The 16,180-nt window shown below is 44.6% G+C and overlaps 1 protein-coding gene across 2 annotated transcripts in view; it reads left to right on the forward strand.

The window, feature by feature from the left end:
* The window catches only part of Cdc14 (cell division cycle protein 14), a 63,116-nt gene that overhangs the window by 17,174 nt on the left and 29,762 nt on the right, over positions 1-16,180 (forward strand). For both annotated transcript variants that reach the window (XM_050167461.3, XM_050167462.3), the window contains exons 4-10: positions 2,784-2,863; positions 3,327-3,393; positions 4,913-5,063; positions 7,656-7,885; positions 10,006-10,145; positions 11,408-11,720; positions 15,329-15,456. In XM_050167461.3, the coding sequence (XP_050023418.2) occupies positions 2,784-2,863; positions 3,327-3,393; positions 4,913-5,063; positions 7,656-7,885; positions 10,006-10,145; positions 11,408-11,720; positions 15,329-15,456 (1,109 nt within the window). The remainder of the gene's footprint in view (positions 1-2,783; positions 2,864-3,326; positions 3,394-4,912; positions 5,064-7,655; positions 7,886-10,005; positions 10,146-11,407; positions 11,721-15,328; positions 15,457-16,180) is intronic.

Genomic DNA, 16,180 nt, shown 5'->3' on the forward strand with positions numbered 1-16,180 from the left:
TTTCGACACATGTTGACCTATCGCACCAGTTTCTAGCTTGCAGCTGCAGTATTGGATTGGGTTTTGATTGCACGTCTATGGCAAAGTTTCAAGGTGATGGGTGCGGATTTCTAGTTATCTGCCTAGGCTGAGGTACAGCCTAGGCTCACAGAGATAAAGTGCTTCAGCATAGCTGCGCATGCTTGATTAACACAGGGCACATCCAAATTCCAGTCCACATGCCTGCACCAGAGAGAATAAAAATTTGTCCCTGCTACGATGGCTTCAAAACAAAATTTAGTTTGTGGTATTACTATTGCTTGCCTGTTGTGCGATTCAAGTTGAGCACACTTCGTTTCAATACACTTCCCACCTCTTCTCGCTGCTGAAGGTGGGTGTCGTTTACTGGGCTATTTTTTTGGCAGCCTGTCACCGCTAGCTGCTTCGGCATGATTTGGGATTTGCAGCACAGAGAAGATGGAGACAAGAAAAAGTAGGGAAGATGTGAGCACCGTCCTTCATGCACTGTAAATTGCGAATTCGCCAACTCGTCTAGTACAGCAGAACCTCGTTCATACGTTATCGAAAAAAAATGCTAGTAAGGGCGTACTAAGCCTGAAAATGTGATCCGAAATCACAAAATTATTTGGCAGACTCAACTGGGGTTGACATCTACATAATGCAAACTGTTGTGTAAATCGTTGCGGCACGATGTACCCACAGACATCAAGCTTGTGGGGTTCGTGGGGTTGGAGCTACTCGTGACATGCATTGCTGTTTTAAGATGAAACAAGACGAAATGGAAACAAAATCGAGCTGATGGGCAATGATACAATGCCACAATGCCGCCGGAGCAGAACATGACTCTCACTTTGTGCCACCTGCAGCGGCAGCAAGTTTGGGTTATTGTCACTTGAACGTATGCGGTATGCTTCCAACGGTACTATACCATGCGCACTGTGAAACAGATAGGTGAAGATGCTTATCGCAATGGGTTAGGGGCGAACGGCAGTGTGCGACGGCGTGTGAAGAGATTTCAAGGTCAGATTTGCTGGTAGTTCGGGAAGGGGAAACTGAGTGTGTAGCGGCATATGTGCGGCATGTACTGTGGGGAAGCTGCTGTTGCAGGTGACCACTGCTCTCAACTGCGCACGCCTTGCACCTTTTCATGTTTACACGGGATCTAGCTCGCAGTTTGCTGATATGCTGAACGTTGGTGCTGAAAGATTGTTTTCCAGGAACGTATTAACTGGAAAAAAGAGGCTAAAGGGTCATTTTCTTGGTGTTCTCGATCACGAACATTGGCGCCGTGAAATCGTAAGCAACGGGATTGTATGAACAAGGTTCTATTACACTTCATTCTTGTTTTCATCATTCCAATAAGCATGAGGATTAGAAAAACAAGTGATGATAGGCATGCAGTGCTGCATTCGATGTCCTGGACATGGGCTATCTAACAGCCAGACAGGCTGTTAGACAGGCTAGCAGAGATTATATGCAGCTCAATCTGTTGACCTAGGTGCATACTTTATGGGGGGCATATATTTTGGAGTCTGGATGGGCTTTGATGCTGTGCACGGTGCTTGTACTATGGAGAAGGGTATTGTTAAAAGGGGGGCACTGTTGAGAAGGGGATGTTGTTGAAAGCAGGGTGCCTGCCATCATCCACCGCCGTAACAGAGTGCACACCTGTGCTCGGAGAGAAGACGCATGACTTAACATGCTGTGTAACATGGCTCACAGCTGTGCAACTTTCGCCGTTATACGTTGAAAAAGCAAGACACAGATGGCTCTCAAATTTATTCAGAACACCGACAAGAGTGCAGAGTCCAGTTTGTTATCAACCATGTTTGTGACTTCAACATGAGCCTGAATCAAAGTGAGGAATGTGACTTCCCGCAGATTACTCATTTCAGATCCCTCGCCAAATGGTTTTCTTGTTGTTTCCATAGATGGCACTTGTCAGTGGTGCCGCTCTGGAGTGTTGTCTGGAATACTCCAGCAAAATCCAGAGGTCAGTCAGTGGAACATTGGGTGTCCTCAACATAAAGTGGCAGAATAAGCCAATATTCATTCAATCTCGCCCTTATTTTCTTAGGCTATGTACTTGTACTCGTGCAGTCACATTCGTTGGCACTCTCTCGTTCCTACTAATGCCCACTCACAACCATTTTTATAGTCACTTCAATACAAACCTACAGGCACCCACTTAAGCTTATACTCTCGTCAACTCCTACTTGCCGACAGTCAGTCAGTCACTTTCATACTCGTGTGCTCTCGAACTCATCGGCACTCACTAATGTTCTATCTTGCGCCTGTGAAATGAGTGTGGAGCAAGTATGAGGCCGTGCAATTATGGGTGATTATGCTCACTTATGTCCTTGAAAGAGCTTGAGGGACTCGCTCGAGCTCTCTTGACCCTGGAATCTGTGATTTGAGCAACGGCAGTACATGGTACATTGCCTGGCATATCGGGTCATCGTAAGTTTGCCATTTTTTCACCATTGTAAATGAGGATGTGTATGTGTGCTTTCCAAAATGCAAGCGTTTTTCTGTGATGTGTTCTGCCACTGTAAATGAATAGATATGTTCTTTTTTGTGCTTTGTCTTGTTCTGTAATGCACTGCACTGCACAAATTTTTAGCACCTCTGTATGCTTCGTTGGGCGGATGAAATTTTGGGGTGTTCATTGGACCAAAATGCCTCCCCCATCCCATATGCAATGCCTGATGGGCCTTAATGGTAAACAAATAAATAACAAAAGACGAATAATAACAAAGGCGGTGCTTTCTTCCTGTATGCAGATAATCTTCCTAAAGCGGACTGCTGAGCAAGCTTACAAGTCTCTCTGTGCAGGCATCATCACGCCATACATTTCTTTCAGGTGAGTTCGCAAAACCGTTTCTGTGCCTTTTTTATCAGTGGTGGATGCGCAACTGGCTTGCACATTGTCACATGAACATAGTTTTAATCTTTAATTGTACCTTCTTAAACGTATGTGAGCACCAACGATTACTCTGGAATGTAAGGTGAGACATATAAACAGCAGATGTACTTGACCTGCTTGATTAGGTTTTACGATTGAGTACCGTGCTCGGCACAAATTAGATTTTTGGTCTGCGCTTTCTTCAGTGTCTGATTCATCACCGTTACTACATGACACTGTTGTATATTATGTGGAGTTATCTCAGTGCCGACATTGTAACTCATAGTTGTCGCTGTATTGAACTAGGCTAGTCTCTGATGTGGACTTAAAGAAAGGCAGTGCTGGAAAAGGGAATTCCATTGAAGTTTGATTTCACTCAAGAGCCCCTTGTGACGTCATCCGGTTGCCTTCTCTCGTGCAGGGACGCGTCGTTTGGGCCTTGCACGTACAACCTGAGTTTGCTGAACTGTCTGCGGGCCGTCGAGAAGGTGGGTTCGCCCTGGCGGATTGTGTTAGCGGTTTTAAGCTGGCGCTAACGAGATTTACTGGTCTAGCATGAACTAGTGGAACTTGATCACTGTAATGACCCGAGTGACCCCTGAACGCCTGGCACCTGTAATTCACCTCACGAGAGAAACATGTGTGATGTCCTGGTGTAGCTGTAGTAGTTGAAAAAACAGTTTGAAGAAGCATGGGGCGTAACCTAGGAGGCCGAGATCCTCTGCAGTCTCGCTTGAGTGTTATGTCCAGAGAACCTTATTTGGCCACCTCACAAAAGCCTTGATGTGATGGTTCGCCATCCAAATTGACCGATGCTGGCAGCAAAAGAATTCTACTTATTGGGAGGTAGCTGCACTATGTACGTATGAGGCTTTTAAGATGCAGACAATAGGCTGGTGCACTTTATGAAGATATTTTGCTTAAAAAATGATGGGTGCTTGTGATCATCATGGATGGGCAACGTCTTGGGACACTTGTTGTGTGCAGGTGTGCCGGCTGTTGCCTTGTTTGATTTGTGACGATATCTGTCTTTAGTTAAGGCAGTACTGACATGGAATTTCCAAGTTTTCATTTTTTGTGCTTGTATTAAACAATGGTCCAAACCCTCTAAACCCCAGAAAACATGCTGGCAGGCATCTAAATGGCCTGAGTAGTTTACTGTAATATTTGCAATAAAAAATGCCATAAAATAAATAAGTGTATCGCAGTGTTGTGATGAACTGGGCCTCACTCCTTTCCTGCAATTGCTGCACCTTCTACATGTGAGCACTCACGAGAGACTTCCGTAGCACTTGTATTTTTTTTTATAAGCAATGTCGTCATACCTAGCTTTATTGCCACACAACATCGGAAAGCATTGCTCCATTTCATGACGTCGCAGTAATGTTCATGGTGCCTGGTCTGGAATTTCGAGACCAACTTTAGTATGAAATTAAAATGTCTTCATAGATTGCTGTGTCATTCTCTTACATACAGGAAGCTTGTGGTAGAGCTTCCACAATAACTGCCAGCAGATGAGCTATCCAGGAACTCCTGCACCGCATGTCAACAGGTGTTTGTGCATGCCACAGTTCAGTAAAGTTGGCATAATTGCACACGCACACAATAAAATGAACAGAATGATTGTCAAGGCTTTTCACATATTAGCAAGACGTCAAGGTGAATATGTGAGCAAACTGTTCATAAGTTAACCCCGGGTGAAATAGAATGATTGTGTGGCACCGAAAAAAAAAAAAGTGAAGGCGATGCGCTTGTGTGATGTCTGTGGGTAAGGCTCATCCTGCTATCTACCTATTCATGTAAATCCTAATGTGGATGAAATAAAACAGTTGTTAGTCTGCGCACCTGCCTGCGTCCTGTTCTACGTTTTGTATTCAACACAGGTGCAGTAAGAAAACTAATGACTTGAGGTTTGTACAAGTTCGAAAATAAGTGTCGGTGCTCCTTTAATCTTCAAGCTCAGTTATTCTGGGGAGCATATGACGAGTGGTATCAACCCCTATGCAGGCGGTTCTCCACAAATTCCTCGACTTTGAGACATTTGACCTGGAAGAGTACGAGTACTACGAGCGGGTGGAGAATGGCGACCTCAACTGGATCGTGCCCAACAAGTTCATCGCCTTCTGCGGGCCCCACCCCAAGAGCAAAATTGAAAACGGTATGTGTTGTGTGTTTGTGATGCAATGTGTTACTCTCGACCGGTGATTATCTTTCACCAAATTACGACATCGTGTTGTCCCTGCATTAGAACCGTGGTTGACGTCGCTTCGTTAGTGGGGTGGGAACGTTGTAGTGTGTCATGAACGCTAGTACATTCCTGAACCAGTGGGAATGCCATTGACTGCTCTGGAACGTGTGACGGCACACCTGTGTATATAGCGGGGCGGCACTTTGCCATTTTGTGTTCTTTTGCACTGTTTCGACTCCGATGTATGCCGGCTTGCCCGTGTCAACAACACTCTTGCACATTATTACTTGATTCTATGATTGGTGGCTACGCTTATGCAAGGCACAAGCTCATCCAATAGATAAATGAATGCATTGCTACTCAGGTGGCAGCATGCCAATGTTAGCTAATGCCACATTCTTAGTTTAGCAGCAATGTCTGCCGGTGTGGCTGCCTCGTATTGCGCCACGCACCCTACCAGAGGTACGAAAGTGTTCGCCAAGATAAAGAATTGCTCCTTTTGGCCCGTAGTGTCTCGCTTCGACTTTTTTCTGTGTTGGTGCTCTACAGATGCCTGGCCGTTAGGCCTACAGCCAGCTCATTGTTCGCCAACACGACACAGTTCTGTTGTCCCTATTTGGCTTTTCTGCTTGTGTTTAAGTTTGTGTACCATCACTACCTCATGGCAGCATGGTGGTTTGTTTATTTTACCTTTACAGTACACATACATGTACAGCCAGCACTGGTTGAAATGCCAAAAAGCACAGTATTTGGTTTCTGTGCAGACTAGCAAGAAGTGGTGGTGACGAGGGTTCGTGATTTGTGTCGTAAACATTGTTCTTTTGCTGTCAGAAAAGAACCACCAACAAGTATAGGATGTGAGGACAGCAGCATACCCTGATTTTTGCTTTTTGTGATACGACTTTACAGTTTTAGTTTTAGACAACACAACAATACTTTTTTGTTCTCAAATAACCTGTTTTCCTTATTGGTACACAATAAAGACACGCCTGCAGTGCTTTTGTTAATTTTATTGCCAGGCATAGAGCTTTGCACAGATGTTTATGCTGACCACAGAGCTCTTCGTTTTCATTCTTCCTAATGAAGAATGTTGTTAGAACTTGTCTCATACGCTACAGTGATCAAACACGTGTGGATGATGTGTTTGTTTAAACAAAGTTGTTTAGGACACGTAATGCACAAACCAGGCTGGTCTGTCGCAGCAGTTGAATCAGTGCCAAAGGGAGACACAGTGAACGTGTCGGGCGATTAAAAAAGTGGGGTGATTGCAAAAATATTGTTATGATGCATTTGGACAGGACCGTGCACGCAAGAGGGAGGGGAAGAAGAAGTGGTAGACTGGCTCCTGGAGCTGCGACCTTTGTACCAGCCTGCGCAATTACCACAAACGTTTCTCCATGTAAATAGTTGTAGATACATTTGTGCATCGGTTTTTCTCTTCGTAACAATATTTTCAGTAGTAAGTGTGTTTGTATGATGCGTGGCAGGTAATTCCAGATCTCCAGTAGAAATAGTTGTCCTCTTCTGAGTGGGACAGCATTGTTGGTGGTGGTGGTGGCTGTTCCTTGCTGTGGCAACATGTGTGTGTATTGCATTTGACACAGTGTTGCATTGGTGCAAATGGCCTTGCGTAAATATCCTCAAATTTTGCTAAGGAACACTTTCACTTATGTAATTGTTGACTTGTAACGAAAGTTCTTGAGGTCACGGAGAAACACTAAGTAAGTTTAAAGTGACAAATAAATTTTCAAAACTCTGTTTTTGTTAATTTTGTGGTAGAGTTTGATTGCTAAACGAGAAAATTAAGGCTGAACTTCCATTTATTAAATTTCCTGCTGATACTCCAGTGCTGTTATGTTAGCATAGAGGATTTCAGAGTATATTCTCCTATGCAGGCCATTGTGGCATTCTAGAGATTCCCCAAAAAATGGCGAAGTTCAATGTTTGGCTTTTTCAGAATACAGTGTACATCATCTTGTAGTACGAAAAGTTGACGAGGCCCAAGCAGATGCAGTCGAAATTGATGATGTCACAACGAGCTGGGGTGGGAACAAGTTATTTTACAATCAACTTTTCATATTTGCACATTTTCTGGTAAAGCAAATTTCCTCTTGTAGCAACTTTTTCATGAAGCCATTGTACCCCAATTAAAGAACCAACACAAAGGAGGGCTGGACACCCCGGGCGCTACACTCACAACTGATTTATTGGAGTCCCCTAGCCGAGCAGAAAAAGATGTACGCGATAATGTGCATGCCCTCAGGTACAGCACAGCAGAGGGAGTCTAAAAAACTGAATCTCACTTCTATATACATAGGTAGATGGATGTGCTATTAACACAATTTGTGCCTCTTTTTCTGATGTGGAAAGCCTCCAAAAGTGCTATTGCATATCTGCTAGTTAACCAAATTTTCTCTTGTGGTAGTTTTAATGTTTTTCGGTATCACTGAAGGGTAATTTGCTAATACTGCTTAACTTATTGTTCTCTTTAGTGTCACCACTTTCAGTGGTGCATGTCGATGTAGGTGACCCGAAAAACCGCAACTGCCAATACCTTTGCAGGCCACCCGTTCCACTCGCCGGAGACCTACTTCCCGTACTTTCGCGAGCACAACGTCAGCACTGTGGTGCGGCTGAACAAGAAGATATACGACGCCCGCCGCTTTGCTGACCAGGGCTTTGACCACAAGGACCTGTTCTTCGTGGATGGCTCAACGCCCAGCGATGCCATCATGCGCGAATTCATCGAAATCAGCGAGAACACCCCTGGTGCCATCGCAGTCCATTGCAAGGTAGTCCTGGTCTTCCATTTTTAGTTCTAACAGTGCCACCTGGACACTTGCAGTCCTCATAAGTTGAGACTACATTGAAACTTTTTTATCTTGATTGAAGCTTAAAACATTTTCAAGTATAGCAGGATTGAAGTTGAGCATGCTTAAAGTTGTGTTGCAGTCCTCAATCTGAATTGAATTCAATCTTATTGATTGAAGCATGCTAGAAAAGGCCTATGGGACAGGGCTATTACAGCATAGCTGTAAGCAGCTATTGTGAGGGAGCATACAATGTGAAGACTGGAGGGTAATTTGAGCAAATGCTGTGATTGAGTATCTGTGATGGCTAATGAAGTGGAATTAGTGTTTGATATTTCTGCATTTTGTTATGTCATTGGCTATAAATGACATTTAGAAAAAGAAAGCAACTTCTATGTTCAGAAGTTTTTTCTATTTGCTATGTTCTAGAGGCATCATCATGCCATTGCCAGATCCTGACTGGATGTTTACCATTATCATTGAAAAGAAAGGTGTATAATCAGTGCATTTTACTGGTGCCAACATATGGGGCACAAACTTGTAGCCTGACAAAGAAGCTTGAAAACAAGGACCGCACTAAGAGTGATGGAAAGAAGAATGTTAGGCATAATGCTAAGAGACAGGACGAGAGCGGTGTGGCTCAGAGAGCAAACGGGGATAGCCAACATTCTAGGTGACATTAAGAGAATAAAATGGAGCTGGGCAGGCCATGTAATGCATAGTAGGATGGATAACCAGTGGACCATTAGAGTTATAGAATGGGTGCCCGGAGTAGGGAAGCGCAGTTGAGGACGGCAGAAAACTAGGCAGGGTGATGAAATTAGGAAATTCGCAGACGCAAGTTGGAGTCAGTTGGTGCAGGACAGGGTAATTGGAGATCGCAGGGAGAGGCCTTCATCCTGCAGTAGGCATAAAATAGGCTGATGATGATGATGATGACGATGGCAATGATTATGATGATGCTATGGCGGTTAACGACATTTCTAACATCCAGTGCATGATATCACAGTCAATTCTTATGCATGATAATGTTTGTACAGATGCATCAAGCATTTCATGGCCATGTCATCTTGCATCAGTATGTGCAAAATTGAGAAGTTGTTTGTAGCAGCCATAGATGGCAGTACCCATGAGCCAAAAGCAAAATTGTCTTTTGTCCTCGCCTGCTTGTGACAGAAATTTCTTTTAACACCTCACTTAGACTAGCAGGAATTTGTAACAACTTTTATTAACAGTCATCTTGATATTTGGGTCACCTTTGTATTCTCAAAAATGTTTTAGGTAGACTGTGTGCGCATACTTAAAATGGTAAATTGTACGGCTTGTTGGTTTAGGGCTATGTGAGGGTTCAGCAGCACAGTGATGGGACACGTGAAAAATTGCAGCACAAAGCGCTTGTCTTGCCTGTCTTTTCTCGGCTATTGTTGGACTGTTTGACACTTGTATTTGCTGAAATACTGAGCTGCCAAATTGCAATATTAACTTTCAAACTGGCTGACCAACATTGCAGTGAAATTTGTGGCTGCCGGCAGTGTACAGTTTCCCACAAAATTACTACTAGAGAGAACTCTGGTGCTATAGCGTCCACAGAAACCGCAAGTGTGACGGTTAAGCCTCGATGGGAATGATGGTTAGTGCGTGGAGTTGCCTAACCTGTGCCCCCCTGGCTTCGAACAGCATTGTGACTTTGCAGTATCGATCATTTTGAACAATGTACACTGCCTTGTTGATGTAATGATTCACAATGGTTGTGCACGTGCCCAGAGACTTTGTGTGTTTAGAAAACGGAGCACTTGGAAACTTGGAAAGAGATGAAGTGTAATAAATAATGCCACAAGAATATTTGAGTCCATAACAACGAAGATTAGACAAATCCATGTCCCGTAGTAGCTGAACGATCGTAGCGCCCTCTAGTAATTCTTGTAAGAAACACTACGGCTGGCAGCACATATTTTTTTCTTGCTTGGTCTCTTACTCGTTTCCTGACTCAAGGTGTGTTGACCTTGTGAACCGAACTTTCTAGCGATGGGTTTTGCAAACTCTGTGACGCATGTGAGAATTTTTTGGATGTTTGATCGGGGAGGTTGCCGCTCTGTTTGCAGGCTGGCCTTGGCCGCACGGGTACCCTGATAGCGTGCTACATCATGAAGCACTACCGCTTCACAGCGGCCGAGGCCATCGCCTGGATCCGCATCTGCCGGCCAGGCTCCATCATTGGCCACCAGCAGCATTGGCTCGAAGAGTAAGTGTGGCGACCACATCCTACAGCTGTTTGTGTGCTGACCTGAAGCATTTATTTCTGTGTACTTCAGCTTGGATCTACCTTGCTAGGTAGCACCTGTTGATGAGTATAATGGGTTTAGAGCTTAGGAGGGGGACGCGGGTCTCAAAAACAGAAAATCGCCAAAAAAAAAAAAACTGATTTTCGGGAACTACTTGCTTCGGCATCGGTAATGCCTAATCCACATCATATCAAAACGATTTGCCCAAAAACGCACCCTAAGTGTCAGAAAAAAATTATTTTGTCAGCGCGGATGGCGAGAAACGACCGCCAAATTGTGCAGAAAAACCGGAGTTCACGGAGCTATTCCTCGTCTTTCCCACTGCTGAGCGCCACTATTTCAGTATCGTTCGAAAGCTCAAAGTTCTGCCTTTCAGTTCCCTGCATCTTCGCTGACGATGGCCACATAGAAAAAGCGCAAACGTAAGACAATCAGAGGCCAGTCAGACGAAGCTTGCGATGCATGTGGCCCTCGTATTGGCTCAGCACGCCACCACGCTGAGAGGCGCCTTCTGATTGGCTGTTGCTATGGCAACTATTGCAATATTCAAGCAAATATTGCCAAATGAATCAGCGTTGTGGTTTGAAATCTTTTTCTGCATCTTGTTTAATTTGACCTACCGTTGACTGTACTACTAAAACTACTATTGTTTGGGTGTACTTAGATTTAGGTGTACGTTAAAGAACTCCAGGTGGTCGAAATTTCCGGAGTCCTCCACTACGGCGTGCCTCATAATCAGAAAGTGGTTTTGGCACGTAAAACCCCATAATTTTTTAACTATTGTTTGACGTAATAGTTCTGCAGAAACCCGCAACGTGGAGAGAAGTTGTGTTGTTGACAAATTCGGCTTTGCCCTGCCATCTGCTAGCCACCTGGTTAGCTCAGATGGTAGAGCGGCTGCCCCGGAAAGGCGGTGGTCTTGGGTTCGAGTCCCGGACCAGGACGAATTTTTCTTCAACTGTCAGGCTTTTCTTTCAAGGAACCCGTATGGGTTTCCTTTGTAGCAATGGCTACGAATGGGTGGATGTCTGATTTTTCCCTTCATTAACTACTGTTGTTACTACCACCACCACTGCTTCTATTGCTACTACTGCTACTGCCACTACTACTGGTACCAGTATGACATGTTTTTGAGCTGCACAAGTAAGGCTGTAGCAGTTGTCACTGTAAAAGCAGGCTGCACTGTGTTCGCAGTGCTGAAGGAAGTGCGTGTGTGTTTCAGGAAGCAGCACTACCTGTGGCTACAGGGTGACCTGCACAGGTCGCAGCTGAGTGGCAGCCAGCAGCAGCAGCAGCAGCACGCCAACAACCTCAACAACAACCAGGCCGCCCACGGCAACACGGGGACCACCACGGGCAGTGCGCGGCGCTCGCTCTCGCCGCACAACCGCAGTGTGTCCCCGCCGGCCACGGCGAGCAACAACCGGCGCGGGTCGCCCCGGCGCGCCATGCCGTCGGACACCGAGGGCACGGTCAGCCACATACTGGGCCGCTTCCACTTGACCGACAAGCGGACACAGCAGCAGCAGCAGCAGGTGACCCTCGGAGACTTGGCGTTTATTTACTGCTCGGAGGCCGACTGCAACGAAATTACACTTTGACCGAATTTGTTATGAATGAGTAGCATATTACTATACAAGAAATTATGACAAAAGTGCAGGGATGGTCTAATTTTCTTATTACCAGCCTTGAAGTGGCACCTAAGCACACAATGCAGACACCCGATGGGTAACGGACGTCAAACATATCTTGATACATCAGCTCCGAGATTTCCAGCGTGTTGCAGGTGACATATATTTGTGAAGCCCAGGTTGAGGATGAGGAGACCCACTGGTTCTTGATGTTTTTGGTCACGCGTCATTTTCTGCAAGCAGTAACAGCAAGTTTTATTTTGTTTGTCAGTTTTGGTATCAAGACTGTCAACTTTTGCAAACTTTCTGTGACTTCGTATGTGAAGCAGAAAATTGCACGGAGGCTGCTCTATGTCTACGTTATCTGAAATTAGGCTTTTTACGCGGTACAAAATTTCGTTGGAGTTGGTATCTAAATGAAGGGTTGACATGGCATATTTGACTGGTCACTTCTTTGCTTGGACTCAATTTCCAAACCACTTTCAAAAAGCTAGAAAAAATATACAGGCAAGCATCATAGCACCCAAAATAACTTGCCATTTAGTAAGGATTCGTTATGCAAAAAAGATGTGAGGCATGCAGACAGGACACAACAGTAGAGAAGTGGACAACACATGAGTGTTGTGTCATCTTTCTTTTTTTGCCTCAGTGCTCCCTTCAGTTGATAGTCGGCGTTCGTGTTGTCCGCTTCTCTACTCTTGTGTCCTGTCTGCATGCCTCACCTCTTTTTGACATAATAACTTGCCATAACTATAACTCAAGCAAGCGTGTCGGTGCCACTTAAAGGTGGCCTGAAACTCTTCTTGGACATGGTAAAGAAAAAGAAAAGTTGCTGATTTGTTAGCGAGGCTCCTGTGAACATGCGAGTAAAGTATTATTGCACTGCATCCAGTAGGGAAATGACAATCTTTATCAAAATCAGCGAAAAATTGCTTGTTCTTGCTTCTGCAATGTCGTCATGCAGTGTCATCACAAGCAACTGGACACACAACAGCTATTGGCTAATTTTGTGATTGCAAGACCATTTTCAGTAATACATTTATTACTCATTTGAGTTAAATAATTGGAAAAGGAAATACATCTCTGCGACCTCAAAATGACAGGAAAGCCATTTCATGTTCGCACTGCTGGTCCGAACAGGACAACTGCGCATTGCTGCGTCTGCTGCGCGTGGTCTCCAAGATGAAAAGCACAGCGTAGATGCTGCAACCGTCATGGGGTGCTGCCATGAGGGGCCGCAGTGCATTATTCTCTGGGCGGTGCCTGCAGCGTGTTGCTCCCTTGCACTTCCTTGCCATCTCGGCCATGTAGCTTCCAGTGTGCTAGTGCAAATGAGAGAAGGCAGAGAACCGCCGATCTGTCCCACGACTATGTCTAACCTCGCCGGTGCTTGAAGAATTCGAAAATGTATTGCGGCAGGAGGTTCACGGAGGCAGCCTAACTTGACAGTGATTCCATGCTATGATTAGTTGGAAAGGTGTTTCGGAACGCCTATAAGAAAGAGCATTAGCGCAAGGCCACCTCTCATATGAAACCTCGTTAAATCGTAGTTGGCAGGAGATCGGAAAAAGTGCGCACTAAATGGTGGTACCACTTAACCGAAATAGCATGACATTGCCCACTTACTTGTAAAAAACGGAACTTGGAGAGAGTGTGATGAAAGGGAGAAAAAACATGCAGTATTTATTTACTTAGCGCGACAAAAGTCTGTTATTTTCATTGATGTTGCAGCGGCCTCAAACTCGCTTAAGCTGTGAGCTAGCTTTTTTGCCAGCCCCCATTTCTGTAACGCGCAGCTTCTGCCAGTGTCGGGCCTGAATTGCCTGTGCTGTCGCTTTCCACGTTGTCCTTGTCACTGTCGTAAGGAGATGTTTCGGCAATAACAGAGCTAACGATAGCGAAAAGTCAAACCTCGAAAAGTTGAACCTCATAGCCAACAACATTTCACGGTCGTAGCAGCATTGCCGAACAACTTCTCCTTCGTGTTTCAGCTGCTCCACACTGTAGTCAGCAGTAGATCCCTCTCGCTGCCAGTGCCGACTTCTTCGTGCCACATTCGATCGCACGAATGATGGCCAATTTTTCTTCTATGCTGAGCACCCAGTTTTTGTCCGAGCTTCGGCATGACGCGAGTCCTAGCTTGCACGACGCCACAGTGCTCTCTGGTATGTTTAGTCTATTCAAAAGCATCTAAAATGCAGAAATGCATTTACAAGACAGCTGCTAGACTAATTTGAATGAAATTTGTTGCTTTTGAAATAGAAGATGAAATTCTAGCAACTCTAGGAAGCACAATATTGATTTAGGACCTCAAATGTTTTGTAAAAATTGACAAATATTGGTAAGTTTCCAACAAAATGGAAGCCCAAAGTTTACAAATTCGTTGCCTCGCTCTAAAAAAATATGAAGGATGCTGAAGCTTTGACTTTAAGAGTGGAACACGATAGCATTCAAAGGTCCCCGTGTGCTTCTCATGCTTCTCGGCAGCTGCAGCTTTTGTAACCGTAATGTTTCCTGGGAAACGCTGGCGGCAAACGCTATGCACGAAGGCAAGCTTTCTGGTAGATTTGCATGCGCTGGCGCGCGCAATTGTTGGACGCCGTAGCCAGTCTATTGAACGGTAGAAACGCTGGAAAAGGGGTTTGTGTTTTGAGATTCCGTGTAACAGAATGATGTTTTCTCGTATATTAAAAAACAATCTGATGCTATCATGTCTGTACATTGTGTGTAACTTGTACTTTTCGGTATTTCTAATGCATCTTAGATCGATCGATAGATTGATCCTTACTTTGAGAAATTTAATTAATTCAGTAACTTCTTTGTGCTACAAGGACTTGCGTTGTTGGATATACATAGTTCGGAATGATTTTTGCCGAAATGACAGTCAACGCTGGACGTGGGACACCGGATTTTCTGCGACACGGGACCTTTAATGCTCTTGTGTTAAAACTGATATCACACTACTGTAGTCTTCATCTGTTGAAGCATCTCAAGTGGACGCATGTGATAAATTTACATCTTATGTGAAACTGTCACAGTGTCCTACTCAAAAGTCCTACTCACACTACACACAAATTAGTGGCATATGTCGGTGTACTATAATTTCCAATTTCGGTTGCTGGACATGTACTGTCATTAAATGCATTTTCAGGAAATGTGATATTGTTTTTCATTGCTAACTTAGAAATCTGTAAAATTATCACTAGACCTTTCTTTTTTTTGAAATTCTGCATATTGAAAGGACTTTTCTTAAAATATTTGTAGCACGAATAGGAAACTCAATTGCTACGGTTACTAGATTATAGCTTTTCCCTTTAAACGAAACAAGCCTTATCAAAATTGGTGCAGTGGTCGTCGAGAAGAATGATTTCACCGTTCCCATGTATTTAGATGAAGCTTCGGAGCCGAAGCTCCCTCTTAACAATGTTGGTGGGCGAGTGACGCATCTTGATGTCGAGCATTAGACGATGCCACTGGGCTCGTTGAGCAGCGTGTTTTGTTTCACTATGCAGGTGGACCGAGCCAACAACAACACGATGGCGGGCGACTCTGAGGAGGACCTGACGCAGGGCGACAAGCTTATGCGCATCAAGGCGCAGCGGAGGCACCCGCGCTCCCTCACGGCTGGCACTCCGCTCGCGTGAGTGCCCGGCTCTTCCGTGCGTGTGTCTTGAGAGGAGTAGTGACACCACGAAAATCCGTGTCCTGCTTTCCTTGCTTTTTTGAAAGGTGGCTCGTGGCTCCCTAATTACGGTATGAAGCCTCAATTCTAGGCATGTGCGAATAGTAATATTTGAGACCGAATTGAAGGGAATACTTTTCCATTCAATTCCAGGCCGTTTTCAAAACTACATATAAAGCGGTGGTCCACATTCTGTTATATTCATAGCGTCGGTAAGATTCTGTCGCAACATCACACATTATTAAGTGTCTTCTGTTAAAAGTACAAATGGGGCATTGGCAACAAATAAGCAGCTTGTTCGCATACACCAAAGAATGCGAATGATCCCTGTATAGCCGGTGAAGTCCACTACTTAAGGTCCCATGTTTTATGCCTGCTATATTATGTTGGTGGGGGTAAGATTTACTGTACTTTTGCTGCAATTTTATACCAAGGTTGAGCGTCGGGCTAGTTTGTGCTTCATAATCCATGTTTTGCCCAATGCATTACACAAGGACAACAGAATGTTGGAACGCATCAGCGCTGCATGTGTCCATTCTGTTGTCCTTGTGCAATGTGCTGTGAAAAACTTGGATTATCCAATTTTACATTTCATTGGGAACAGTTGACTTTTTGTCGTTTTGTCACATATATGAATAGTGCCTATTAAATTTGAAGACCGAATCAAATAGGACACTGATTT

This window comes from Dermacentor andersoni, chromosome 11 (genome assembly GCF_023375885.2).
Source record: "Dermacentor andersoni chromosome 11, qqDerAnde1_hic_scaffold, whole genome shotgun sequence".
NCBI classification, from domain to species: Eukaryota; Metazoa; Arthropoda; class Arachnida; order Ixodida; family Ixodidae; genus Dermacentor; species Dermacentor andersoni.